The sequence below is a fragment of the Oncorhynchus masou genome, chromosome 8 (genome assembly GCF_036934945.1).
Source record: "Oncorhynchus masou masou isolate Uvic2021 chromosome 8, UVic_Omas_1.1, whole genome shotgun sequence".
In the NCBI taxonomy this organism is placed as follows: Eukaryota; Metazoa; Chordata; class Actinopteri; order Salmoniformes; family Salmonidae; genus Oncorhynchus; species Oncorhynchus masou.
The window spans coordinates 1,694,344-1,721,815 of NC_088219.1; the positions used below are offsets into that span (position 1 = coordinate 1,694,344).

A 27,472-nucleotide genomic window follows, 5' to 3' on the forward strand; every position below is an offset into this window, starting at 1 on the left:
ATAATAATAAAGTAATAATAGTAATAGAGTTATAATGATACGTGTATTAATAATTATAATTATTATTTCATTTATTTCACCTTTATTTAAGTAATAATATTATTAATAATATTAACAATAATAATATGAATAATATTAATAATATAATAAGAATAATATTAATAATAATATAATAAGAATAATATTAATAATAATATAATAAGAATAATATTACTAATATTAACAATAACAATATTAATAATAATATAATAAGAATAATATTACTAATATCAACAATAACAATATTAATAATAATATAATAAGAATAATATTAATAATACTAACAATAATAATATTGATAATAATATACTAATAATAATAGTAATAATAATAGTCTTAATAATATTAACAATAATAATATTAATAACAATAGAATAATAATAGTAATAATAATATGAACAAAAATAATATTCATAATATATTAATAATAATAGAGTAATAATCATATTAATAATATTAACAACAATAATATTAATACTATTAACAATAACAATATTAATAATATAATAATAATAGTATTAATAATATTATCAATAATAATATTAATAATACTAGAATAATAATAGTGATATAATATTAATATTAATATTATAATATTAACAAAAATAATATTAATAATAATAGAATAATAATAGTATTAATAATTGTAACAATAATAATATTAATAATATGTTAATAATAATAGAGTAATAATAATAATAATATTAACAAAAGTAATATTAATAATAATAGAATAATAATACTATTAATAATAGTGACAATAATAATATTAATCATATTAACAATAATAGTATTAATAATATGAACAATAACAATATTAATAATATGTTAATAATAATAATAGAGTAATAATAGTAATAATAATATTAACAAAAGTAATATTAATAATAATGAATAATAATAGTATTAATAATAGTAACACTAATAGTATTAATAATATGAACAATAACAATATTAATAATAATATAATAATCATAGTAATAATAATATTAACAATAATAATAATATATTACTTTAAAAGAGTAAATATAATAATAGAATGATAACAATAATAATAATAATAATAATATTAACAGTAATAATAATGTGTATAATAATATGAATTATATTAATAATAATAATTAGTATTATTATATTAATATGTCTAATATGTATAATATGTATAATAATATTAATTATATTAGTAATAATATTTATAATAATGCTAATTATAGAGTAAAAATAATAAAAGGTGATAATAATATTTATAATTGTGACGGTTTTCATGCGGTGAAAGAGAGTCGGACCAAAATGCAGCGTGTAGATTGCGATCCATGTTTAATCAACAAACGTAAACACGAATCAATACAAAACAAAGAACGTAATGAGCGTAACGAAAACCGAAAAAGCCTTAACTAGTGTAAACTAACACAGCGACAGGAACAAGGACACTAAGGACAATCACCCACGAAACACACAAAGAATATGGCTGCCTAAATATGGTTTCCAATCAGAGACAACGATAATCACCTGACTCTGATTGAGAACCGCCTCAGGCAGTCATAGACTAACGCTAGACATCCCACAAAACCCCAAGACAAAAACACACCACAATAACCCATGTCACACCCTGGCCTGACCGAATAAATGAAGAATAAACACAATATATTTCGACCAGGGCGTGACAATAATAATAGTAATATTTCCAATAATAATAGAGTAATAATAGGATAATAATAATAATTTTTATAATTATAATAATTTGGTATTAGTATTATTAATAATAAATATAGAGTAATAGAAATATAATAATATTGTTATCTGGTGGGTGTGTGGGGGGCAAACCTGTGTAGAGAACTGTGATACAGCTGTATGATAATGATGAATTTGATTTTCCCAGGTCAATGTGTATGTGTTGGGAGCAAACCTCTACAGTCCAGTTTTCAGTCAGAGGTTCTACCTGGCGGAGACCAGAGAGAACGCACCTGCTGGATCCAGAGTCATACAGGTGAGAGGTAACACTGACACTAACGTCTACAGGTGAGAGGTAACACTGACACTAACGTCTACAGGTGAGAGGTAACACTGACACTAACCTCTACAGGTGAGAGGTAACACTGACACTAACCTCTACAGGTGAGAGGTAACACTGACACTAACGTCTACAGGTGAGAGGTAACACTGACACTAACGTCTACAGGTGAGAGGTAACACTGACACTAACCTCTACAGGTGAGAGCTAACACTGACACTAACCTCTACAGGTGAGTGGTAACACTGACACTAACTTCTACAGGTGAGAGCTAACCTGCATGCATACCTTAGAATTCAAATATCTGACAGGATTTCATATCTGACAGGATTTCTTCATAAACTGTATGTATGATGTATGATGATAACTGCTGGTGTGTTCCTGTTTGAGTTAAGAATTCAAATGAAAGAGATGATCACAGAACTATAATCTAGTGTTGATTGTGTCAATACTAATCAATCAATAAACCAACCAGCCAACCGACTAATCAATCAATAAATCAGGACTCTCCCTCCAGGTGCGTGCTACGGATGAGGACTCAGGTCTGTTTGGTCAGGTGACCTTCACGTTCATCAACGACTTGGGGAAGAGTAAGTTTAGCATCGACGCTAAAGGCCTCATCACCACCGCACAGAAACTAGACCGTGAAAACCCTAGCAACAAGGACATAGTCCTCACCGTCATGGCCCTTGACGGAGGAGGTACAGAGAGGGGGAGGGTATGTGTTTGGGGGGAGGGGGGGGGGGGTATGTTTGGGGGGAGGGGGGGTGTATGTTTGTGTGTTTGTTTGTTTGTGAAATGCCAGTATAGTTTTGAATGGTCCTTCGAGCCGGGTGGTTTCATTAATCATCAGTAGAGCATCAATGATCAAAGTCTCAATAACACATTCAGCATCCATAACACTGTTACTATCATGTCTACAACACTGTTACTATCATGTCTACAACACTGTTACTATCATGTCTACAACACTGTTACTATCATGTCTATAACATAACACTGTTACTATCATGCCTATAACACTGTTACTATAATGTCTACAACACTGTTACTATCATGTCTATAACATTGTTACTATCATGTCTATAACACTGTTACTATCATGTCTATAACATAACACTGTTACTATCATGTCTATAACACTGTTACTATAATGTCTACAACACTGTTACTATAATGTCTACAACACTGTTACTATCATGCCTACAACACTGTTACTATCATGTCTACAACACTGTTACTATCATGTCTACAACACTGTTACTATCATGCCTACAACACTGTTACTATCATGTCTACAACACTGTTACTATCATGTCTATAACACTGTTACTATCATGTCTATAACATTGTTACTATCATGTCTACTACACTGTTACTATCATGTCTATAACACTGTTACTATCATGTCTATAACATTGTTACTATCATGTCTACAACACTGTTACTATCATGTCTACAACACAACACTGTTACTATCATGTCTACAACACTGTTGATATCATGCCTACAACACGGTTACTATCATGTCTACTACATAACACTGTTACTATCATGTCTACTACACTGTTACTATCATGCCTATAACACTGTTACTATCATGTTGCCAGGTCGTGCAGCATTCTGTACAGTCCGTGTTGTGTTGACTGATGAGAATGACAACGCCCCTCGGTTCAGGGCGGTGGAGTATCGTATGAGCATCAAGTCCAATGTGGCCAAAGGATCGTTGGTTACCCAGATCCAGGCCTCAGACCTTGACGCTGGACCCAATGGACGGGTCATCTATTCCCTGTACAGCGAGGCCCGCCTGCCCCTGGTTGACGTACTGGAGGTGGGTCGAGGCGGGGGCTATGTCTAGGGTCGGGTCTTTGAAAAGCACACAACCTATTTGACTACTGATCTTCTTCTTTTTTCCACCAGGTGGAGCCAGACAGTGGTTGGATGGTGACGAAAGGATCTCTTCTCCATCTCCAGGGAACCATCCTATCCTTCTTTGTCAAGGCTACAGACCGTGGCTCCCCGGCAAAACATTCTCTGGTCTCAGCCTTCATCCATGTCCTCCCCCCGGACGCCCTGGTCCCCTCCTTCACCCAGCCTCAGTACTCCTTCACCATACCAGAGGACACACCTGTGGGCACGGCCCTGGGAAACATATACCTGGCCCCAGGACAGACTGGGGCTTACACCGCTGTGGGGGGAGAGACTCCCGACAGCAACCAGGAAAGAACCATATTATTTATAATATATGATATACTGTGCATTCAGGAAGTATTCAGACCCTTTGGCTTTTTCCACATTTTGTTACGTTGGTCTTGTTCTAAAATGTATTACATTGTTTTGTTTACCTTCATCAATCTACACACAATACCCCATAATGACAAAGCAAAAATAGGTTTGTAATTTTTTTTTTTTTGCAAAATTGTAAAAATAATAATAATAATACATGTCAATCTTACATTTACATAAGTATTCAGACCCTTCACTCAGTACTTTGTTGAAGCACCTTTGGCAGCGATTACAGCCTTGAGTCTTCTTGGGTATAACTCTACAAGCTTGGCACACCTGTATTTGGGGAGTTTCTCCCAAACTTCTCTGCAGATCCTCTAAAGCTCTGTCAGGGTGGATGGGGAGCGTCACTGCACAGCTATTTTCAGGTCTCCCCAGAGATGTTCGATCGGGTTCAAGTCCGAGCTCTAGCTGGGCCACTCAAGGACATTCAGAGACTTGACCCGAAGCTACTCCTGCATTGTCTTGGCTGTGTGCTTAGGGTCATTGTCCTGTTGGAAGGTGAACCTTCACCCCAGTCTGAGGTCCTGAACACTCTGGAGCAGGTTTTCATCAAGGATCTCTCTCTGTACTTTGCTCTGTTCATCTTTCCCTCTATCCTGACTAGTCTCCCAGTCCCTGCCGCTGAAAACATCTCCAAAGCATGATAATGTCACCACCATGCTTCACCGTTGGAATGGTGCCAGGTTTCTTCCAGATGTGACGCTTGGCTTTCAGGCCAAACTGTTCAATCTTGGTTTCACCAGACCAGAGAATATTGTTTCTCATGGTCTGAGAGTCCTTTAGGTGCCTTTTGCCAAACTCCAAGCGGGCTGCCATGTGCCTTTTACTGAGGAGTGGCTTCCTTCTGGCCACTCTACCATAAAGGCCTGATTGGTGGAGTGCTGCAGAGATGGTTGTCCTTCTGGAAGGTTCTTCCATCTCCACAAAGGAACTCTAGAGCTCTGTCAGAGTGACCATCAGGTTCTTGGTCACCTCCCTGACCAAGGCCCTTCTCCCCCTATTGCTCAGTTTTGCCGGGTGGCCATCTCTAGGAGTGTTGGTAGTTCCAAACGTATTCCATTTAATAGTAATGGAGGCCAATCTGTTCTTGGGGACCTTCTGTGCTGCAGAAATGTTTTGGTACACTTCCCCAGATCTGTGCCTCTACACAATCCTGTCTGTTTTCGCTTCGTCATTATGGGATATTGCTGAGAATGTTTTATTTATTTAATCAATTTTAGAGTAAGGCTGTAACAAACAAAAAGGGAAAAAGTCAAGTGGTCTGAATACTTTATGAAGGCGCTGTAACTAGCTGACTTTACGTAGCTAACGTTAGCTTTCTTGTACAAAGTCCAGCAGCTAACGTTAGCTTTCTTGTCCAAAGTCCAGCAGCTAACATTAGCTTTCTTGTCCAAAGTCCAGCAGCTAACGTTAGCTTTCTTGTCCAAAGTCCAGCAGCTAACGTTAGCTTTCTTGTACAAAGTCCAGCAGCTAACGTTAGCTTTCTTGTACAAAGTCCAGCAGCTAACGTTAGCTTTCTTGTACAAAGTCCAGCAGCTAACGTTAGCTTTCTTGTACAAAGTCCAGCAGCTAACATTAGCTTTCTTGTACAAAGTCCAGCAGCTAACGTTAGCTTTCTTGTACAAAGTCCAGCAGCTAACGTTAGCTTTCTTGTACAAAGTCCAGCAGCTAACGTTAGCTTTCTTATACAAAGTCCAAAAGCTAACATTAGCTTTCTTGTCCAAAGTCCAGCAGCTAACGTTAGCTATCTTGTACAAAGTCCAGCAGCTAACGTTAGCCCCTGTAGCTAGCTAACTGTAACGGTTCTCGTCTGGTGAAGGAGAAGCGGACCAAAATGCAGCGTGGTGGTTATTCATGTTCTTTAATGAAAATTAACTAGACATGAAATAACTAACTATACAAACCAACAAATGGACCGTTAAAACCTATACAGCCTATCTGGTGACAACAAACACAGAGACAGGAACAATCACCCACGAAATACTCAAAGAATATGGCTGCCTAAATATGGTTCCCAATCAGAGACAACGATAATCACCTGACTCTGATTGAAAACCGCCTCAGGCAGCCATAGACTATGCTAAACACCCCAAGACAAAACACACCACAAAAAACCCATGTCACACCCTGGCCTAACCAAATAAATGCAGACAAACACAATATACTTCGACCATGGCGTGACACTAACACCAGTCAGCTGAATGTTATTTAGATAACAAACATGCAAAGAACGGTACAGTGCCTTCAGAAAGTATTCCTACCCCTTGAATTATTCCACATTTTGTTGTGTTCTAGCCTGTATTCAAAATGTATTAAATAAATGTTTTTTTCTCACCAATATACACACAATACCCCATAATGACATCACAATAGCCCATAATGACATCACGATACCCCATAATGACATCACAATATCCCATAATGACCAAGTTAAAACATGCTTTTAGAAATGCTTACTAATTTATGTAAAATGAATACAGAAATATCTAAATGACATAAGTATTCACACCCCTGAGTCAGTACTATGTAGAAGCACGTTTGTCAGTGATGACAGCTCCGAGTCTTTCTGAGTAAGTCTCTAAGAGCTTTCCACACCTGGATTGTGCAACATTTGCTGTAATTCTTTTCCCACAATTATCCAAGCTCTGTCAAATTGGTTGTTGATCATTGCTAGACCACCATTTTCAGGTTTTCCATAAATTTTTCATGTCAAAACTGTAACTCGGCCACTCAGGAACATTCAGTGTCTTCTTGCTAAGCAACTCCAGTGTAGATTTGGCCTTGTGTTTTAGGTTATTGTCCTGCTGGAAGGTGAATTCAACTCTGTCTATTGAAAAGCAGAGTGAAGCAGGTTTCTTTTTGGATTTTGCCTGTTCTTACGTTTATTTCTTATCCTGAAAAAACTCCCCAGTCCTTAACGATTACAAGCATACCCATAACATGATGCGGCCACCACTACGCTTGAAAATATGGAGAGTAGTACTCAGTAATGTGTTGTATTTGATTTGTCCCAAACATAACACTTTGTATTTCAGTACAAAAAGCTTATTGATGTCCTCCTCCCACTGGACCATCTCTATGCGCTTGTTGATGTCCTCCTCCCTCTGGACCATCCCTATGGGCTTGTTGATGTCCTCCCTCTGAACCATCTCTATGGGCTTGTTGATGTCCTCCCTCTGGACCATCTCAATGGGCTTGTTGATGTCCTCCTCCCTCTGGACCATCTCTATGGGCTTGTTGATGTTCTCCTCCCCCTGGACCATCTCTATGGGCTTGTTGATGTCCTCCTCCCTCTGGACCATCTCTATGGGCTTGTTGATGTTCTCCTCCCACTGGACCATCTCTATGGGCTTGTTGATGTCCTCCTCCCTCTGGACCATCTCTATGGGCTTGTTGATGTCCTCCTCCCACTGGACCATACCTATGGGCTTGTTGATGTCCTCCTCCCACTGGACCATCCCTATGGGCTTGTTGATGTCCTCCTCCCTCTGGACCATCTCTATGGGCTTGTTGATGTTCTCCCGCTGGACCATCTCTATGGGCTTGTTGATGTCCTCCTCCCACTGGACCATCCCTATGGGCTTGTTGATGTCCTCCCTCTGGACCATCTCTATGGGCTTGTTGATGTTCTCCCACTGGACCATCTCTATGGGCTTGTTGATGTCCTCCTCCCACTGGACCATACCTCTGGGCTTGTTGATGTCCTCCCTCTGGACCATCTCTATGGTCTTGTTTATGTCCTCCTCCCTCTGGACCATCTCTATGGGCTTGTTGATGTCCTCCTCCCACTGGACCATCTTTATCGGCTTGTTGATGTCCTCCTCCCACTGGACCATCTCTATGGGCTTGTTGATGTCCTCCTCCCACTGGACCATCTCTATGGGCTTGTTGATGTCCTCCTCCCACTGGACCATCTCTATGGGCTTGTTGACCATCTGTATGGGCTTGTTGATGTCCTCCTCCCACTGGACCATCTCTATGGGCTTGTTGATGTTCTCCTCCTTCTGGACCATCTCTATGGGCTTATTGACCATCTCTATGGGCTTGTTGATGTCCTCCCACTGGACCATCTCTATGGGCTTGTTGATGTCCTCCTCCCACTGAACCATCTCTATGGGCTTGTTGATGTTCTCCTCCCACTGGGCCATCTCTATGGGCATGTTGATGTTCTCATTCCCACTGGACCATCTCTATGGGCATGTTGATGTCCTCCTCCCACTGGACCATCTCTATGGGCTTGTTGATGTCCTCCTCCCTCTGGACCATCTGTATGGGATTGTTGATGTCCTCCTCCCACTGGACCATCTCTATGGGCTTGTTGATGTCCTCCTCCCTCTGGACCATCTCTATGGGCTTGTTGATGTCCTCCTCCCTCTGGACCATCTCTATGGGCTTGTTGATGTCCTCCTCCCTCTGGACCATCTCTATTAGCTTGTTGATGTCCTCCTCCCACTGGACCATCTCTATGGGCTTGTTGATGTCCTCCTCCCTCTGGACCATCTCTATTAGCTTGTTGATGTCCTCCTCCCTCTGGACCATCTCTATGGGCTTGTTGATGTCCTCCTCCCACTGGACCATCTCTATGGGCTTGTTGATGTCCTCCTCCCTCTGGACCATCTCTATGGGCTTGTTGATGTCCTCCTCCCACTGGACCATCTCTATGGGCTTGTTGATGTCCTCCTCCCTCTGGACCATCTCTATTAGCTTGTTGATGTCCTCCTCCCTCTGGACCATCTCTATGGGCTTGTTGATGTCCTCCTCCCACTGGACCATCTCTATGGGCTTGTTGATGTCCTCCTCCCTCTGGACCATCTCTATGGGCTTGTTGATGTCCTCCTCCCACTGGACCATCTCTATGGGCTTGTTGATGTCCTCCTCCCTCTGGACCATCTCTATGGGCTTGTTGATGTCCTCCTCCGTCTGGACCATCTCTTTGGCCTGTTGATGTCCTCCTCCCTCTGGACCATCTCTATGGGCTTGTTGATGTCCTCCTCCCACTGGACCATCTCTATGGGCATGTTGATGTCCTCCTCCCACTGGACCATCTCTATGGGCATGTTGATGTCCTCCTCCCTCTGGACCATCTCTATGGGCTTGTTGATGTCTTCCTCCCTCTGGACCATCTCTATGGGCATGTTGATGTCCTCCTCCCTCTGGACCATCTCTTTGGGCTTGTTGATGTCCTCCTCCCACTGGACCATCTCTATGGGCTTGTTGATGTCCTCCTCCCTCTGGACCATCTCTATAGGCTTGTTGATGTTCTCCTCCCTCTGGACCATCTCTATGGGCTTGTTGATGTCCTCCTCCCACTGGACCATATCTATGGGCTTGTTGATGTCCTCCTCCCTCTGGACCATCTCTATTAGCTTGTTGATGTCCTCCTCCCTCTGGACCATCTCTATGGGCTTGTTGATGTCCTCCTCCCTCTGGACCATCTCTATGGGCTTGTTGATGTTCTCCTCCCGCTGGACCATCTCTATGGGCTTGTTGATGTTCTCCTCCCACTGGACCATCTCGTTGATGTCCTCCTCCCACTGGACCATCTCTATGGGCTTGTTGATGTTCTCCTCCCTCTGGACCATCTCTATGGGCTTGTTGATGTTCTCCTCCCTCTGGACCATCTCTATGGGCTTGTTGATGTTCTCCTCCCACTGGACCATCTCTATGGGCTTGTTGATGTTCTCCTCCCACTGGACCATCTCGTCGATGTCCTCCTCCCACTGGACCATCTCTATGGGCTTGTTGATGTTCTCCTCCCACTGGACCATCTCGTTGATGTCCTCCTCCCACTGGACCATCTCTATGGGCTTGTTGATGTCCTCCTCCCTCTGGACCATCTCTATGGGCTTGTTGATGTCCTCCTCCCACTGGACCATCTCTATGGGCATGTTGATGTTCTCCTCCCTCTGGACCATCTCTATGGGCTTGTTGATGTCCTCCTCCCTCTGGACCATCTCTATGGGCTTGTTGATGTCCTCCTCCCTCTGGACCATCTCTATGGTCTTGTTGATGTCCTCCTCCCTCTGGACCATCTCTATTAGCTTGTTGATGTTCTCCTCCCTCTGGACCATCTCTATGGGCTTGTTGATGTCCTCCTCCCTCTGGACCATCTCTATTAGGTTGTTGATGTTCTCCTCCCTCTGGACCATCTCTATGGGCTTGTTGATGTTCTCCTCCCACTGGACCATCTCTATGGGATTTTTTTATGTCCTCCTCCCACTGGACTGTCCAACTCCTCCCACTGTGTGATGTCAGAGACGACCACCGTTTTCCCTGGGAACATTCAGATGACTGCCTCTAAATCAGCTCTCATTTGACGAACCCAGGGCTGTCCCCACCGAGGCGGGTGACTATGATGTCAGGGAGAGCAGCAGCACAAGGTCCTGTGCTAGCTCAGAACAACATAGAGCAGTTTGACCCACTGCATTCCTCGCTCTCCGAGCCACCTAATCTGACTGTAGTCAAAGGAGATATTGTGATGCTTTCTTCTCCGACCAGTGGATCCATGAATGTCCAACAAGCCACACAGTCACACATGTTGATGAATGAGTAAATGCACGGAAGCCCGCGAAAAAAAGGCTGCCAAATATAGTAGTAGTTATAGATGTGGAATGAATAGAACTGTATTACAATTGAATAAGGATCATACTCAGATTCCTTTCTTGCTCCTGTTTCAGTGAAGTTTTAAACTAGACTTTTTCTAGGACAATAAACCCCTTTTATGCATGTTGTTCATTTATAGCCAACATTCCCATTGAAGCACCAGTCTGTTCTACTTGTTGTATTTCTATGTGTTTGAAGGTAAGACGTTATCTCTGCACTGAGAGGATCTCCCGTCAGACATTTCACTCTTTCCTATTTTATCTTTCTTTGGCTAATTTACTCTTACGTTTTACTTTTATTGCTGTCTAATGTTGAATAATAACGTTGTATAATAATGTTGTATACAACATGGAAATTAGAAACAACAAAAAAAACAGTTTTAAGTGAGAAGTAGGCATTGGTCTAAAGCCAAAAGAGAAAGGAAATCCACATCAGCACAGTCTACTTCACCCAGAGGCTCTACCAAGTTGTAAACACAGTTTTGACCTACTTCAGTAGCTATGTTGGTCTATCGTCCTGCCAACAATGTGTTGGCAGGTTGCTTAGGATTCAAACCTTCTCAAACATCCTAATAATTCACACTCTTAAGAGGAGGTAGTCCCTCTTTTTTTGGGGGGGGGGGCTTCAGACCAATGTCTACTTCTCACTTAAAACATAGTTTGTTGTTTCTAATGCATCTGCATACTTTTTTTTGTTATAAGCTTGTATGACATTATAATGATCCTGCCCTTTTGTGTTTCTCTACAGGGAGGTACGTTCCTGGTGGAGAGAGAGACGGGTCTGGTCCGGCTGACCAATCCTCTGGACTATGAACTGGTCAGCATCTTCAGGTTTAAAGTCTCAGCTACGACTCGACGAGACCTCATAGAGTCCATCTCTACTGTCGACGTGGAGGTGAAGGTGAGGAATTGACGTGTGTGTGTGTGTGTGTGTGTGTGTGTGTGTGTGTGTGTGTGTGTGTGTGTGTGTGTGTGTGTGTGTGTGTGTGGCAGGACTGTAGAATAACATATTAAACATGTGGAGGTTGGGTTTCTACCCTTTCCAAAGAGTTTGATTCAGTTTAGTTAACCCTCCTCCTCCTCCACCTCTTCCTCTCTCAATAGATTCTGGACATAAATGACAACAAGCCATTGTTCGAGACCAGTTCCTACGTTGCCATGGTAATGGAGGGGATGCCCGTGGGTACCAGGGTGGTCCAGGTGCGGGCGCTCGACCCTGACTGGGGCTCAAACGGACAGGTATTATATTGTCTTCTCTGTTATTATTTACTTTATTATTATCATGTTATTATAATATTATCATCTGATTATCATATTATATTATCATTTTATTATCATATCATCTCATTATCATATTATCATGTTATCATCTTAATATTATATTACCATATTATTAGCATATTGTATTATCATATTATTATCATCTCATTATCATATTAGCATATTATACTATCATATTATTATCATATTGTATTATCATAGTATTATCATATCATCTCATTATCATATTATCAGCTTATTATCATCTTAGTATCATGTTATCATAGTATTATATTATCATCTTAGTATCATATTATCATCGTAGTATCATGTTATCGTATTATCATCTCAGTATTATATTATCATCTTAGTGTCATGTTATCATATCGTGTTATCATATGATCATCTTAGCATCATCATAGTATCATGTCATGTTATCATATCATCATCTTAGTATCATATTATCATGTTAGAATCATCATCATCATCTTAGTATTATATCATCTTAGTGTTATATTATCATCTTAGTATCATATTATCATCTTAGTATTATGTTATCATCTTAGTATCATGTTATCAACTTAGTATCACATTATCATCTTAGTAGTACTTTATATTGGTAAAACAATTGTTGGGCAAATAATGATCGCTGTTCGCGGTGAATTAAGATTAAATTTAATGAGTCACATGCTTCATAAACAACATGCTATGAGTGAAATGGCACCTTAACCGGGACTGCAGGGATAAAGAAAATTGAGAAATAATAGAAAAGTAATGAGGAGTAATAATAAATACACAATGAGTAATGATAACTCTGCTATATACACGGGGTACCAGTACCGAGGGGATGTGCCGGGGTACGAGGTCATTCAGGTAGATATGTACATGTATATGTAAATAACTAGGAATAAAGTGCCAGATAATCACCAGCAGTATGTGATGAGGAAAAGAAAGTTAGTGCAAAAGGTTCAATGCAGAGAGTTAAATAACTAACTAACCAATAGCTACCCTGCGTAACTATGCTATGTAGCAGTCTTATGGCTTGGGGGTAGAAGCTGTTCAGGGTCCTGTTGGTTCCAGACTTGGGACAGTGCTACCGCTTGCCACGTGATAGCAGAGAGAACAGACTATTGCTTGGGTGGCTGGGAAACTTTGACAATTTTTAGCGCCTTTCCTCTGACATCGCCTGATATAGAGGTCCTGGATGGCAGGGTGCTCGGCCCGAGTGATGTACTGGGTCGCACTCACTACCCTCTGTAGTGCCTTGCGGTCGGATGCCAAGCAATTGCCATACCAGCATGATGCTGCCACCACCATGCTGTGGGGATGTTTTTCCATCGTCAGGGAAACTGGTCAGAATTGAAGGAATGATGAATAGCGCTAAATACACAAATACAATTCTTGAGGGAAACCTGTTTCAGTCTTCCAGAGATTTGAGACTGGGACGGAGGTTCACCTTCCAGCAGGACAATGACCGCAAGCAACACTCGAGTGGTTTAAGGGGAAACATTTAAATGTCTTGGAATGGCCTATTCAAAGCACAGACCTCAATCCAATTGATAATCTGTGGTATGACTTAAGGATTGCTGTACAGCAGCAGAACCCATCCAACTTGAAGGAGCTGGAGCAGTTTTGCCTTGAAGAATGGACAACAATCCCAGTGGCTAGATGTGCCAAGCTTATAGAGACATACCCCAAGAGACTTGCAGCTGTAATTGCTGCAAAAGGTGGCTCTACAAAGTATTGACTTTGGGGGGGGGGGTGAATAGTTATGCATGCTCAAGTTTGTTTGTTTCAAGTGGTAGGCATGTTGTGTAAATCAAATGATACCAATCCCCCAAAATCAATTTTAATTCCAGGCTGTAAGGCAACAAATAGGAAAAATTCCAAGGGATTACGTTTTTTGCATACTTTCGCAAGCCTCTGTATTTCCGCAATAGATGGGTAAACTAGGGAGTTTTTCCTAGCCACTGTGCTTCTACCACTGCATTGCTTGCTGTTTGGGGTTTTAGGCTGGGTTTCTGTACAGCACTTTGAGATATCAGCTGATGTACGAAGGGCTTTATCAATACATTTGATTTGATTAAACACTCGCACAATGGGTTGTAAATGGCATTTACCCTTAACTATACCACTGTCCTCCTCTTCCTCTACCCCCTCCTCATCTCTTACTTCTCCTACTGTTCCTCCTCCTCCTTTTCCACCTCCCCTTCCTCCTCCTCCTCCTCCTCCTCCTCATTTCCCCCTCCTCATCTCTTACTTCTCTTGTTCCTCCTCCTCCTCCTCCTTTCCCCCTCCTCCTCCTCCTCCTCCTTTCCCCCTCCTCATCTCTTACTTCTCTTGTTCCTCCTCCTCCTCCTCCTTTCCCCCTCCTCCTCCTCCTCCTCCTTTCCCCCTCCTCATCTCTTACTTCTCTTGTTCCTCCTCCTCCTCCTCCTTTCCCCCTCCTCCTCCTTTCCCCCTCCTCCTCCTTTCCCCCTCCTCCTCCTCCTCCTCCTTTCCTCCTCCTCCTACTCCTCCTCCTTTCCTCCTCCTCCTTTCCTCTTCCTCATTTCCTCCTCCTCTTTTTTCCAGGTCACCTATAGTTTGGGTCCTCCACTTAACCAGATCCAGGAGAACAGACCAGACCGCACCTCAGCTGGTTCCTCATTTGGTATTACTGGTACCAGTACTGGTTCAACTAGTTCTACTGGTACCGGACCAGTGTTCTCCATTGACAGTAAAACGGGCTGGATCACAACCCTGTCGGTTCTGGACCATGAGGCTGGACCCAGCTACACCTTCGTGGTGGTGTCTTCAGACCTGGGGGAGCTGCTACAACTATCCTCTACCACTGTCGTCACGGTGAGGGCAGGGGGGATGTGGGGGGGGGGGTAGTGTCTGTGTGCAGGGTGATGTGTGTGTGGGCGGGGTAGTGTCTGTGTGCAGGAGAGATGTGTGCAGGGGGGTAGTGTCTGTGTGCAGGGGGGATGTGTGCAGGGGGGTAGTGTCTGTGTGCAGGGTGATGTGTGTGTGGGGGGTAGTGTCTGTGTGCAGGGGTATTAGTGTATGTTATGGTAATAGTGTTTGGGGGGGTATTAGTGTCTGTTATGGTAATAGTGTGTGTGTGTAGGGGGATTAGTGTATGTTATGGTAATAGTGTGTGTGTGTGTGTGTGTGTGTGTGTGTGTGTGTGTGTGTGTGTGTGTGTGTGTGTGTGTGTGTGTGTGTGTGTGTGTGTGTGTGTGTGTGTGTGTGTGGGGGTATTAGTGTCTGTGTGTAGGGGTATTAGTGTCTGTGTGTAGGGGTATTTGTGTCTGTGTGTAGGGGAGTAATAGTGTCTGTGTGTAGGGGTATTAGTGTATGTTATGGTAATAGTGTGTGTGTGTGTAGGGGTATTACTGTATGTTATGGTAATAGTGTGTGTGTGTAGGGGTATTACTGTATGTTATGGTAATAGTGTGTGTGTGTAGGGGTATTACTGTATGTTATGGTAATAGTGTGTGTGTGTAGGGGGTAATAGTGTGTGTGTGTAGGGGTATTAGTGTCTGTTATGGTAATAGTGTGTGTGTGTAGGGGGGTAATAGTGTGTGTGTGTAGGGGTATTAGTGTCTGTTATGGTAATAGTGTGTGTGTGTGTAGGGGGGTAATAGTGTGTGTGTGTAGGGGTATTAGTGTCTGTTATGGTAATAGTTTGTGTGTGTAGGGGGGTAATAGTGTGTGTGTGTAGGGGTTTTAGTGTCTGTTATGGTAATAGTTTGTGTGTATGTGTGGGGGGGTAATAGTGTGTGTGTGTAGGGGTATTACTGTATGTTATGGTAATAGTGTGTGTGTAGGGGGGTAATAGTGTGTGTGTGTAGGGGTATTAGTGTCTGTTATGGTAATAGTGTGTGTGTGTAGGGGGGTAATAGTGTGTGTGTGTAGGGGTTTTAGTGTCTGTTATGGTAATAGTTTGTGTGTATGTGTGGGGGGTAATAGTGTCTGTTATGGTAATAGTGTGTATGTGTGGGGGGGTATTAGTGTCTGTTATGGTAATAGTGTGTGTGTGTAGGGGGGTAATAGTGTGTGTGTGTAGGGGTATTAGTGTCTGTTATGGTAATAGTGTGTGTGTGGGGGGGGATTAGTGTCTGTTATGGTAATAGTGTGTGGGGGGGGGGGTTAGAAGATGGCCCTGACAGACATGGACGCCGCTGTTCTAGTTCCAACTTTACATTATTATTTTTCGTGTAATTTCTCACATTATTAGAATGTTTCTAGTACATTCCAGACGATACTCCAAAACAAGGAAGCAGGAGTGGAGTAGTGGGATTTTAGTCAGACTCAGCAGGAGTGGAGAAGTGGGATTTTAGTCAGACAGCAGGAGTGGAGAAGTGGGACTTTAGTCAGACAGCAGGAGTGGAGTAGTGGGATTTTAGTCAGACAGCAGGAGTGGAGAAGTGGGATTTTAGTCAGACAGCAGGAGTGGAGAAGTGGGACTTTAGTCAGACAGCAGGAGTAGAGAAGTGGGATTTTAGTCAGACAGCAGGAGTAGAGAAGTGGGATTTTAGTCAGACAGCAGGAGTGGAGTAGTGGGATTTTAGTCAGACAGCAGGAGTGGAGAAGTGGGATTTTAGTCAGACAGCAGGAGTGGAGAAGTGGGACTTTAGTCAGACAGCAGGAGTAGAGAAGTGGGATTTTAGTCAGACAGCAGGAGTAGAGAAGTGGGACTTTAGTCAGACAGCAGGAGTAGAGAAGTGGGATTTTAGTCAGACTCAGCAGGAGTGGAGAAGTGGGATTTTAGTCAGACAGCAGGAGTAGAGAAGTGGGATTTTAGTCAGACAGCAGGAGTAGAGAAGTGGGACTTTAGTCAGACAGCAGGAGTAGAGAAGTGGGATTTTAGTCAGACAGCAGGAGTAGAGAAGTGGGACTTTAGTCAGACAGCAGGAGTAGAGAAGTGGGATTTTAGTCAGACTCAGCAGGAGTGGAGAAGTGGGACTTTAGTCAGACAGCAGGAGTAGAGAAGTGGGATTTTAGTCAGACAGCAGGAGTAGAGAAGTGGGACTTTAGTCAGACAGCAGGAGTAGAGAAGTGGGATTTTAGTCAGACTCAGCAGGAGTGGAGAAGTGGGACTTTAGTCAGACAGCAGGAGTAGAGAAGTGGGATTTTAGTCAGACAGCAGGAGTAGAGAAGTGAAATATAGTTCACATGTCAACAGTCTAAACCAACCCTGTCTGTTTTACCACATGTAGAACTACAATAGAACAACAATGGTCAAATGCTTAAATACATTTCCAGAATTTCTGATCATTCTCTTGCCTTTTGCAAAACTTTAAATACAAATTTAATCAGTGAATAAAAAATTCAATTTATATTTTTTTTTTCACAGAATATTAGCATATTGTGTTCAGTTCAGTAAAAACCAGTGCACTAAAGTCTAAACCATCAGTATCAAGCACAATATAAGGGACGATCTAGGCAATGGGGACTGTCACATTTTGATGATTTTTTACAATATTGAGGAGATGGCCTGTGTAGTCCTATCAGTTGTGTTCCTCCAATGTATTCACCTTTCCTTGTTTCTCATCGTGGATTGTGTTTCTGTGTGCGCCAATGGAAAGCCGACAAAACTATGAGCAAGCCAACCTTTGTATTTGAACACATGAAATGTTGTTGTTTTTTACAATTATTTTCATTTTCACAATAACAAAATGTTGTTGTTTTTTACAATTATTTTCATTTTCACAATAACAAAATGTTGTTGTTTTTTACAATTATTTTCATTTTCACAATAACAAAATGTTGTTGTTTTTTACAATTATTTTCATTTTCACAATAACAAAATGTTGTTGTTTTTTACAATTATTTTCATTTTCACAATAACAAAATGTTGTTGTTTTTTACAATTATTTTCATTTTCACAATAACAAAATGTTGTTGTTTTTTACAATTATTTTCATTTTCACAATAACAAAATGTTGTTGTTTTTTACAATTATTTTCATTTTCACAATAACAAAATGTTGTTGTTTTTTACAATTATTTTCATTTTCACAATAACAAAATGTTGTTGTTTTTTACAATTATTTTCATTTTCACAATAACAAAATGTTGTTGTTTTTTACAATTATTTTCATTTTCACAATAACAAAATGTTGTTGTTTTTTACAATTATTTTCATCAGGAATACTATTTGATTTAATCTGCATGAGATTATTTGGTGAAATATACATAAAAGGAGAGTAATTATCTATTATTCTGCACCTTTTGATATTTATGTTTCCAACTTTGATCGTCATGATTTAGTTACTGCAAATATTATTTATTGATGTACTGGGAATTTAAAAGACAGAGTGACTTCCTGTTTCGCTCAAATAAATAAGCATGGTTAATCTTTTGTTGCAGACGTCTGTTTTCTTTTTATGAAAGTATTTGTCATTCTGACGGTATAATATAGTTTGATGGGTAATTTTTGGAGAAGGCAACTTTTTTTTGCTAAAGCCCCCCCCCCAAAAAAATGAAATCAACAACATTGTTATGAAAGATCCTTGTAAGTGATTGAGAAGTAAGGGGCGAAGTCTAACTTCCACTTCAGTCAAATTTCAACTGTGTCCTATTGATATCCATGCATGAAGGAAACTCACATACACACTCTAGTCTACTTTCTCCTGTCTTCCTGTACCAGGTGTCTGTAGCAGATGTGAATGACAACCCTCCGCGATTCGAGAGAGAGTTTTACCGGGGCGCGGTCAGAGAGAGTGACCCACCAGGAGAGGTGGTGTCTGTCCTCAGCACCAAGGACGGAGACACCACGGATAAAAACAAACTGGTCAGCTACCACATCACAGGTTAGTTAGCTAGTTCATATGTTGGTTAGTTAGTATCGAGTGATGCTTTAGCAGTATGCGTAGGGTCATTGTCCTGCTGGAAGGTGAACCTCCGTCCCAGTCTCAAATCTCTGGAAGACTGAAACAGGTTTCCCTCAAGAATTTCCCTGTATTTAGAACCATCCATCATGCCTTCAAATCTGACCAGTTTCCCAGGTCCCCGCAGATGAAAAAACATCCCCACAGCATGGTGGTGGCAGCATCATGCTGTGGGGATGTTTCTCATCGGGATGCTGAGGTGTTGGGTTTGTGCCAGACATAACATTTTCCAAAAGCCCAATTTTTGTCTCATCTGACTGGAGTACCTTCTCTCACATGTCTTTTGGTGAACACCAAACATATTTGCTTATTTTTGTCTTCAAGCTATGTCTTTTTTTCTGGCCACTCTTCCCTAAAGCCCAGCTCTGTGGAGTGTACAGCTTAAAGTGGTCCTATGGACAGATACTCCAATCTCCGCTGTGGAGCTTTGCAGCTCCTTCAGAGTTATCTTTGGTCTCTTTGTTGCCTCTCTGATTAATGCCCTCCTTGCCTGGTCCGTAGGTTTTGGTGGGCGGCCCTCTCTTGGCAGGTTTGTTGTGGTGCCATATTCTTTCCACATTATAATAATGGATTTAATGGTGCTCCGTGGGGATGTTCAAAGTTTCAGATATGTTTTTATAACCCAACCCTGATCTGTACTTCTCCACAACTTTGTCCCTGACCTGTTTGGAGAGCTCTTTGGTCTTCATGGTGCCGCTTGCTTGGTGGTGTTGCAGACTCTGGGGGCCTTTCAGAACAGGTGTATATATACTGAGATCATGTGATGGCCTGTCCACCAGAGCTGTTGCAAGACAATTGAATGCACAAACTATCAGAAACCGTCTCAGGGAAGCGCACTTGCGTGCTCATTGTCCTCACCAGGGTTTGACCTGACTGCAGTTTGGTGTCTCAACCAACTTCAGTGGGTAAATGCTCACCATCGATGGCTACTGGCACGCTGGAGAAGTGTGCTCCTCAAGGATGAATTCCGGTTTCAACTGTACTGGGCAGAAGGCATTGTGTGGACGAGCGGTTTGCTGTTGTTAACAGAGTGCCCTATGGTGGCAGTGGGTTTATCGTTCAGGCATAAACTATGGACAAAGAACATAATTACATTTTACCAATGGCAAATGTGAATGCACAGAGATACCGTGACGAGATCCTGAGGCTCATTGTCGTGCCATTCATCCTCCTCCATCACCTCATGTCTCAGCAGGATAATGTACGGTCCCATGTTGCAAGGATCTGAACACAATTCCTGGAATCTGAAAATGTCCCAGTTCTTCCATAGCCTGCATACTCACAAGACATGTCACCCATTGAGCATGTTTGGGATGCTCTGGATCGACGTGTATGACACCGTGTTCCAGTTCCAATATCCAGCAACGTCACACAGTCATTGAAGAGGAGTTGGACAACATTCCACAGGCCACAATCAACAGCTTGATCAACTCTATGTGAAGGAGATGTGTCACGCTGCATGAGGCAAATGGTCTCACCAGATACTGACTGGTGTTCTGATCCACACCCCTATTTTTTTTAAAGGTATTTGTGATCAACAGATGCATATTTGTATTCCCAGTCATGTGAAATTCATAGATTAGGTCCTAATTTATTTATTTCAATCGACTGATTTCATTATATTAACTGTAACTCAGTAAAACCTTTGAAATTGTTGCATGTTGAATATATATTTTTGTTCAGTGAATGATAGATAGTTAGTTAATATGTTAGCCAGCTAGTTAATATGTTAGTTAGTATGTTAGCTAGCTAGTTATTATGTTAGTGTGTTAGTTAGTATGTTAGCTAGCTAGTTAGTATGTTGGTTCGTTAGTTAGCTATTTAGTATGTTATTGATTTACTATATTGCTTAGTTAGCTGTTTGTTAGTATTTTTGGTTAGTTGGTGTATTGGTTGGTTGGTTAGTTAGTTAGTTAGTATGTTGGTTAGTTAGTTAGTATGTTATGTTAGCTAGTTAGCTAGTTAGTTAGTTAGTTCCTTAGTTAGTTAATATGTTGGCTAGTTAGTTAGTCAGTACCAAGCACAAAGGACGATGGAGACAGCTGAGTTTGTGTGTGTGTGTGTATGTGTGAATGTCTAACCTCTCCTCTCCCTACAGGTGGTAACCCAGGGGGGGTGTTCAGTATAGCGCTGGTCCAGGGTGAATGGATGGTGGTGGTGCGCGGTCAGCTGGACAGGGAAAAACAGGACTTCTATCTACTCAACATCACCGCCAGCGACGGCCTCTACATCACCCGTACTGCCGTGGAGGTCACTGTCATGGACGCCAACGACAACACACCTGTCTGCAACCAGGTCAGAGGTCAGGGGTCACAGTGTAGAACTAGAACAGATATAACTGTAGAAATAGAAAAGATAGAAGGTTGTTGTAGGAGAGTCAGTATACTGTAGGAGAAGGGGGAGACATGAAGCAGGGGGAGACAGTATACTGTAGCAGTAGGGGGAGACAGTATACTGTAGGAGTAGGGGGAGACAGTATACTGTAGGAGTAGGGGGAGACATGAAGTAGGGGAGTCAGTATACTGTAGGAGTAGGGGGAGACATGAAGTAGGGGAGTCAGTATACTGTAGGAGTAGGGGGAGACATGAAGTAGGGGGAGTCAGTATACTGTAGGAGTAGGGGGAGACATGAAGTAGGGGGAGTCAGTATACTGTAGGAGAAGGGGGAGACATGAAGTAGGGGGAGTCTGTATACTGTAGGAGAAGGGGGAGACATGAAGTAGGGGGAGTCAGTATACTGTAGGAGTAGGGTGAGTCAGTATACTGTAGCAGTAGGGAGAGTCAGTATACTGTAGGACTAGGGGGAGACAGTATACTGTAGGAGTAGGGGGAGTCAGTATACTGTAGCAGTAGGGAGAGTCATGAAGCAGGGGGAGACAGTATAGTGTAGGAGTAGGGGGAGACTTGAAGCAGGGGGAGACAATATAGTGTAGGAGTAGGGGGAGACAGTATACTGTAGGAGTAGGGGGAGTCAGTATACTGTAGGAGTAGGGGGAGTCAGTATACTGTAGGAGTAGGGGGAGACTTGAAGCAAGGGGAGACAATATAGTGTAGGAGTAGGGGGAGACATGAAGTAGGGGGAGTCAGTATACTGTAGGAGTAGGGGGAGACAGTATACTGTAGCAGTAGGGAGAGTCAGTATACTGTAGGAGTAGGGGGAGTCAGTATACTGTAGGAGTAGGGGGAGACTTGAAGCATGGAGAGACAATATAGTGTAGGAGTAGGGGGAGACAGTATACTGTAGGAGTAGGGGGAGACAGTATACTGTAGGAGTAGGGGGAGACTTGAAGCAGGGGGAGACAATATAGTGTAGGAGTAGGGGGAGACAGTATACTGTAGGAGTAGGGGGAGTCAGTATACTGTAGGAGTAGGGGGAGACATGAAGCATGGAGAGACAGTATACTGTAGGAGTAGGGGGAGACAGTATACTGTAGGAATAGGGGGAGACAGTATACTGTAGCAGTAGGGGAGACAGTATACTGTAGGAGTAGGGGGAGACATGAAGCATGGAGAGACAGTATACTGTAGGAGTAGGGGGAGACAGTATACTGTAGGAGGGGGAGACAGTATACTGTAGGAGTAGGGGGAGTCAGTATACTGTAGGAGTAGGGGGAGACTTGAAGCATGGAGAGACAATATAGTGTAGGAGTAGGGGGAGACAGTATACTGTAGGAGTAGGGGGAGACAGTATACTGTAGGAGTAGGGGGAGACTTGAAGCAGGGGGAGACAGTATAGTGTAGGAGTAGGGGGAGACAGTATACTGTAGGAGTAGGGGGAGTCAGTATACTGTAGGAGTAGGGGGAGACATGAAGCATGGAGAGACAGTATACTGTAGGAGTAGGGGGAGACAGTATACTGTAGGAATAGGGGGAGACAGTATACTGTAGCAGTAGGGGGAGACAGTATACTGTAGGAGTAGGGGGAGACATGAAGCATGGAGAGACAGTATACTGTAGGAGTAGGGGGAGACAGTATACTGTAGGAGTAGGGGGAGACAGTATACTGTAGGAGTAGGGGGAGACAGTATACTGTAGGAGTAGGGGGAGTCAGTATACTGTAGGAGTAGGGGGAGACATGAAGCATGGAGAGACAGTATACTGTAGGAGTAGGGGTAGACAGTATACTGTAGGAGTAGGGGGAGACAGTATACTGTAGGAGTAGGGGGAGACAGTATACTGTAGGACATGGTAATATTGTGGAAGGCAGAGTTGTTTTATGTGTTTGTGTTTTCAGGTGGTTCCTCCTAGGGGCCATATGGGGTTAATGATGTGTTAATGTTTTTGTGTGCGCCTGTGCCTGTGTGTGTGCATGTCTCCCTAGGCGGTCTACCGTGTGACCTTCCCTGAGGACATGCCTCCTAACCAGGGCATTCTGACTGTAGGGGCTTCTGATGCAGACACAGGCACCAGCGCTGAGATACAGTATTCTCTTTTTGGGATCGGAGTAGAGGACTTCTATATGGACGCAAACACTGGTATGAACACACACACACACACACACACACACACACACACACACACACACACACACACACACACACACACACACACACACACACAAACACTGCTATGAACAGACACACACACACATGCAGAAACACTGGTGGCAGTTTTTGCACAAACAGCATCTTCTTCTTCTTCTTCTTCTTCTTCTTCTTCTTCTAGGTGACATGAAGACAGCGACGGTGATGGACCGTGAGATGACCTCCAGCTACAAGTTGATCGCCCAGGCAACCGACGGGGGCGGGCTCTTCTGTCGCTCCGAGGTCTCTGTCACGCTTTTGGATGTAAACGACAACCCGCCCTCCTTTTTTTCCAGCCAATACCTGGCCAACATTTATGAGAACGCCGCCCCCAAAGCACTGCTGACACGCCTACAAGCCAGTGACCCTGACGAAGGTGTGTGTGTGTGTGTGTGTGTGTGTGCCTGCCAAGGCATTTATGGTTGGAGATGGCAGTACTTCTAGGTCTCAGAGCGGCCAATCATGAGTAGCGGGAAGGTTGTTTACTTTTTCTGTGGCTAAACCGACTTGGCTCGTAATTAAACTATTTTACTCATATTTACAGATGGCATACAAGCCCTAGCTAGGCTAACATGCTAACATTATCCATTCCACTCTCAGTCAGGGTTAGGGTTAGGAGGGTCTAGCCCTAGCTAGGCTAACATGCTAACATTATCCATTCCACTCTCAGTTAGGGTTAGAGGGTCTAGCTAGGCTAACAGGCTAACATTATCCATTCCACTCTCAGTCAGGGTTAGGGTTAGGAGGGTCTAGCCCTAGCTAGGCTAACATGCTAACATTATCCATTCCACTCTCAGTTAGGGTTAGAGGGTCTAGCTAGGCTAACAGGCTAACATTATCCATTCCACTCTCAGTCAGGGTTAGGGTTACGAGTGTCTAGCCCTAGCTAGGCTAACAGGCTAACATGAACCTTCCACTCTCCAGTCAGTGCTGGGGTTAAGATTGTCTAGCCCTAGCTAGGCTAACAGGGTAACATGATCCCTCCACTCTCAGTCAGGGTTAGGGTTAGGAAGATCTAGCCCTAGCTAGGCTAACAGGGTAACATGATCCCTCCACTCTCACTCAGTGCTAGGGTTAAGAGTGTCTAGCCCTAGCTAGGCTCACAGGCAATCATGATCCTTCCACTCTCAGTCAGGGTTAGGGTTAGGAAGATCTAGCCCTATCTAGGCTAACAGGCTAACATGATCCTTCCACTCTCAGTCAGGGTTAGGGTTAGGAAGATCTAGCCCTATCTAGGCTAACAGGCTAACATGATCCTTCCAATCTCAGTCAGGGTTAGGGTTAGGAAGATCTAGCCCTAGCTAGGCTAACAGGCTATCATGATCCTTCCACTCTCAGTCAGGGTTAGAATTAGGAGGGTCTAGCTAGGCTAACAGGCTATCATGATCCTTCCACTCTCAGTCAGGGTTAGAATTAGGAGGGTCTAGCTAGGCTAACAGGCTATCATGATCCTTCCACTCTCAGTCAGGGTTAGAATTAGGAGGATCTACACCACGATGATTGGTGGTCTACACCGTGATGATTGGTGGTCTACACCGTGATGATTGGTGGTCTACACTGTAACGATTGGTGGTCTACACCGTGATGACCTCTAGGTTAGAGGTTAGTGTTTAGCTAGCTGCTAGGCTAACATAGCTAACAGGCTAACTCTGTGTATTGTGTCTGTGGTTTCCTCCAGGTCCAAACCGTACAGTGGTGTACTCCCTGGTAGACTCCGCAGACGGGTTCTTCTCTATAGATCCAGTATCAGGCGTGGTGGTTCTGGAGAAAGCCCTGGACAGAGAGACCAGAGACTCCTACAGGGTCAGGATCCAGGCCTCCGACCGCTCTGGACTGCAGGGGGCGCTATCCTCACAGGTCAGTGATATGATAGGACACAGGCCAGTTATATGATAGGATACAGGCCAGTTATATGATAGGACACAGGCCAGTTATATGATAGGACACAGGCCAGTGATATGATAGGACACAGGCCAGTTATATGATATGATAGGACACAGTCCCTCTACCAATGCCTATTCTCACCTAAAACCTAGCTTTAGTTTTTAATATGATAGAACACAGGTCAGTTACATGAAAGGACACAGTCCCTCTGCACAGGCTCCACACAGAACTGAGTCTGTGATTCTATTAGCCAGCAGGGGGCACTATCTTCACAGGGTGATACAATCTGACCAATGATAGCTGTTGGTTTTTGGAATTGAGGACGATTTCGCTGAATTGTACTGAACCATCCTGCTGATTGGTAGAGATGGAATTTCTGAGTTGTTCCGTGTCTTTTACCGGTGCTTTTAAATGTCTTCGGAATAGTTTCTCGTCTCGTACCAATGCTTTAAACATAATATGAATATTGAAGCTTGGGTTATGTCTGTGTGTGTGTGTGTTAGTGAATCTTGAAGCTTGGGTTATGTCTGTGTGTGTGTGTGTGTGTGTGTGTTAGTGAATCTTGAAGCTTGGGTTATGTCTGTGTGTGTGTGTGTGTGTTTATGTGTGTGTGTGTGTTTATGTGTTTTTGCGTTGTTCTTGTTCCTAACAGGTGGATCTGACAGTAGTGGTGCTGGACGTCAACGACAACGCCCCGGTGTTCCAGAGGCGTGACTACACCGTCACCGTGCCCGAGGACGTTGCCATGGGAACAGAGATCCTGCGGCTGTCGGCCACCAGCGACGACATTGGGGCAAACGCTGAGGTCACGTACAGCATCAGGGCTGGCAATGAACTGGGGAAGTTTCAGATTGACAGAACTCTGGGTGAGTAGCAGGGTAGGTGGGTGTATATTTTTCCTTGACTTCAAGGTACTTAAAAACTTTGTGTGTGTGTGTGTGTGTGTGTGTGTGTGTGTGTGTGTGTGTGTGTGTGTGTGTGTGTGTGTGTGTGTGTGTGTGTGTGTGTGTGTGTGTGTGTGTGTGTGTGTGTGTGTGTGCGTGCGTGCGTGCATGCGTGCGTGTGTGTGTGTGTGTGTAGGCTCCATCTCAGTAGTTGATGACATGGACTTTGAGGTGTGTAAGGACTACTTCCTGACTATAGAGGCTTGGGACGGCGGGGCCCCGCCCCTCAGCACTGCTACCATGGTAACCATAGAACTGATGGACGTCAACGACAACGCTCCAGCCTTCAGTCAGGATATCTACAACGTGCTGGTCAGCGAGGACGCATCAGTCGGACAGACTATCACCAGGGTGAGTGTGTGGGTGGTTGGGTCAGTTGGGTGTGGGTGGTTGGGTCGGTTGGGTGGGTGTGGGTGGTTGGTTGGGTCAGTTGGTTGGTTGGTTTGGTTGGGTGGGTGTGGGTGTGGGTGGTTGGGTCGGTTGGGGTGGTTGGGTGTGGGTGGTTGTGGGTGGTTGGGTCAGTCGGCCGGTCGGTTTGGTGCGTGTGGGTGGTTGGGTCGGTTGGGTGGATAGGGGTGGATGTGGGTGGTTGGGTCGGTCGGTTTATCTATTGTATTGATCTCTTCTATTGGTTATTGTATTGACCTATTGTGTCTATTGTATTTATATATTGTATTGATCTCTTCTATTGATTATTGTATTGACCTATTGTGTCTATTGTATTGATCTATTGTATTTATATATTGTATTGATCTCTTCTATTGATTATTGTATTGACCTATTGTTTCTATTGTATTGATCTCTTCTATTGATTATTGTATTGACCTATTGTTTCTATTGCATTGATCTCTTCTATTGATTATTGTATTGACCTATTGTGTCTATTGTATTTATCTATTGTATTTATATATTATATTGATCCATTGTATTGACCTATTGTATTGACCTATTGTGTCTATTGTATTGATCTATTGTATTGACCTATTGTGTCTACTGTATTGATCTATTGTATTGACCTATTGTGTCTATTGTATTGATCTA

At 42.9% G+C, this 27,472-nt stretch overlaps 1 protein-coding gene across 1 annotated transcript in view; it reads left to right on the top strand.

The window, feature by feature from the left end:
• Positions 1–27,472, top strand: part of LOC135543701 (protocadherin Fat 3) — a 290,068-nt gene that overhangs the window by 209,609 nt on the left and 52,987 nt on the right. The window contains exons 43-56 of the mRNA XM_064971068.1: positions 1,919–2,026; positions 2,568–2,751; positions 3,661–3,881; positions 3,971–4,267; positions 11,687–11,842; positions 12,046–12,180; positions 14,776–15,045; positions 18,841–19,003; positions 21,180–21,376; positions 23,402–23,555; positions 23,746–23,979; positions 25,282–25,460; positions 26,140–26,353; positions 26,568–26,782. Coding sequence (XP_064827140.1) covers positions 1,919–2,026; positions 2,568–2,751; positions 3,661–3,881; positions 3,971–4,267; positions 11,687–11,842; positions 12,046–12,180; positions 14,776–15,045; positions 18,841–19,003; positions 21,180–21,376; positions 23,402–23,555; positions 23,746–23,979; positions 25,282–25,460; positions 26,140–26,353; positions 26,568–26,782 — 2,727 coding nt within the window. The remainder of the gene's footprint in view (positions 1–1,918; positions 2,027–2,567; positions 2,752–3,660; positions 3,882–3,970; positions 4,268–11,686; positions 11,843–12,045; positions 12,181–14,775; positions 15,046–18,840; positions 19,004–21,179; positions 21,377–23,401; positions 23,556–23,745; positions 23,980–25,281; positions 25,461–26,139; positions 26,354–26,567; positions 26,783–27,472) is intronic.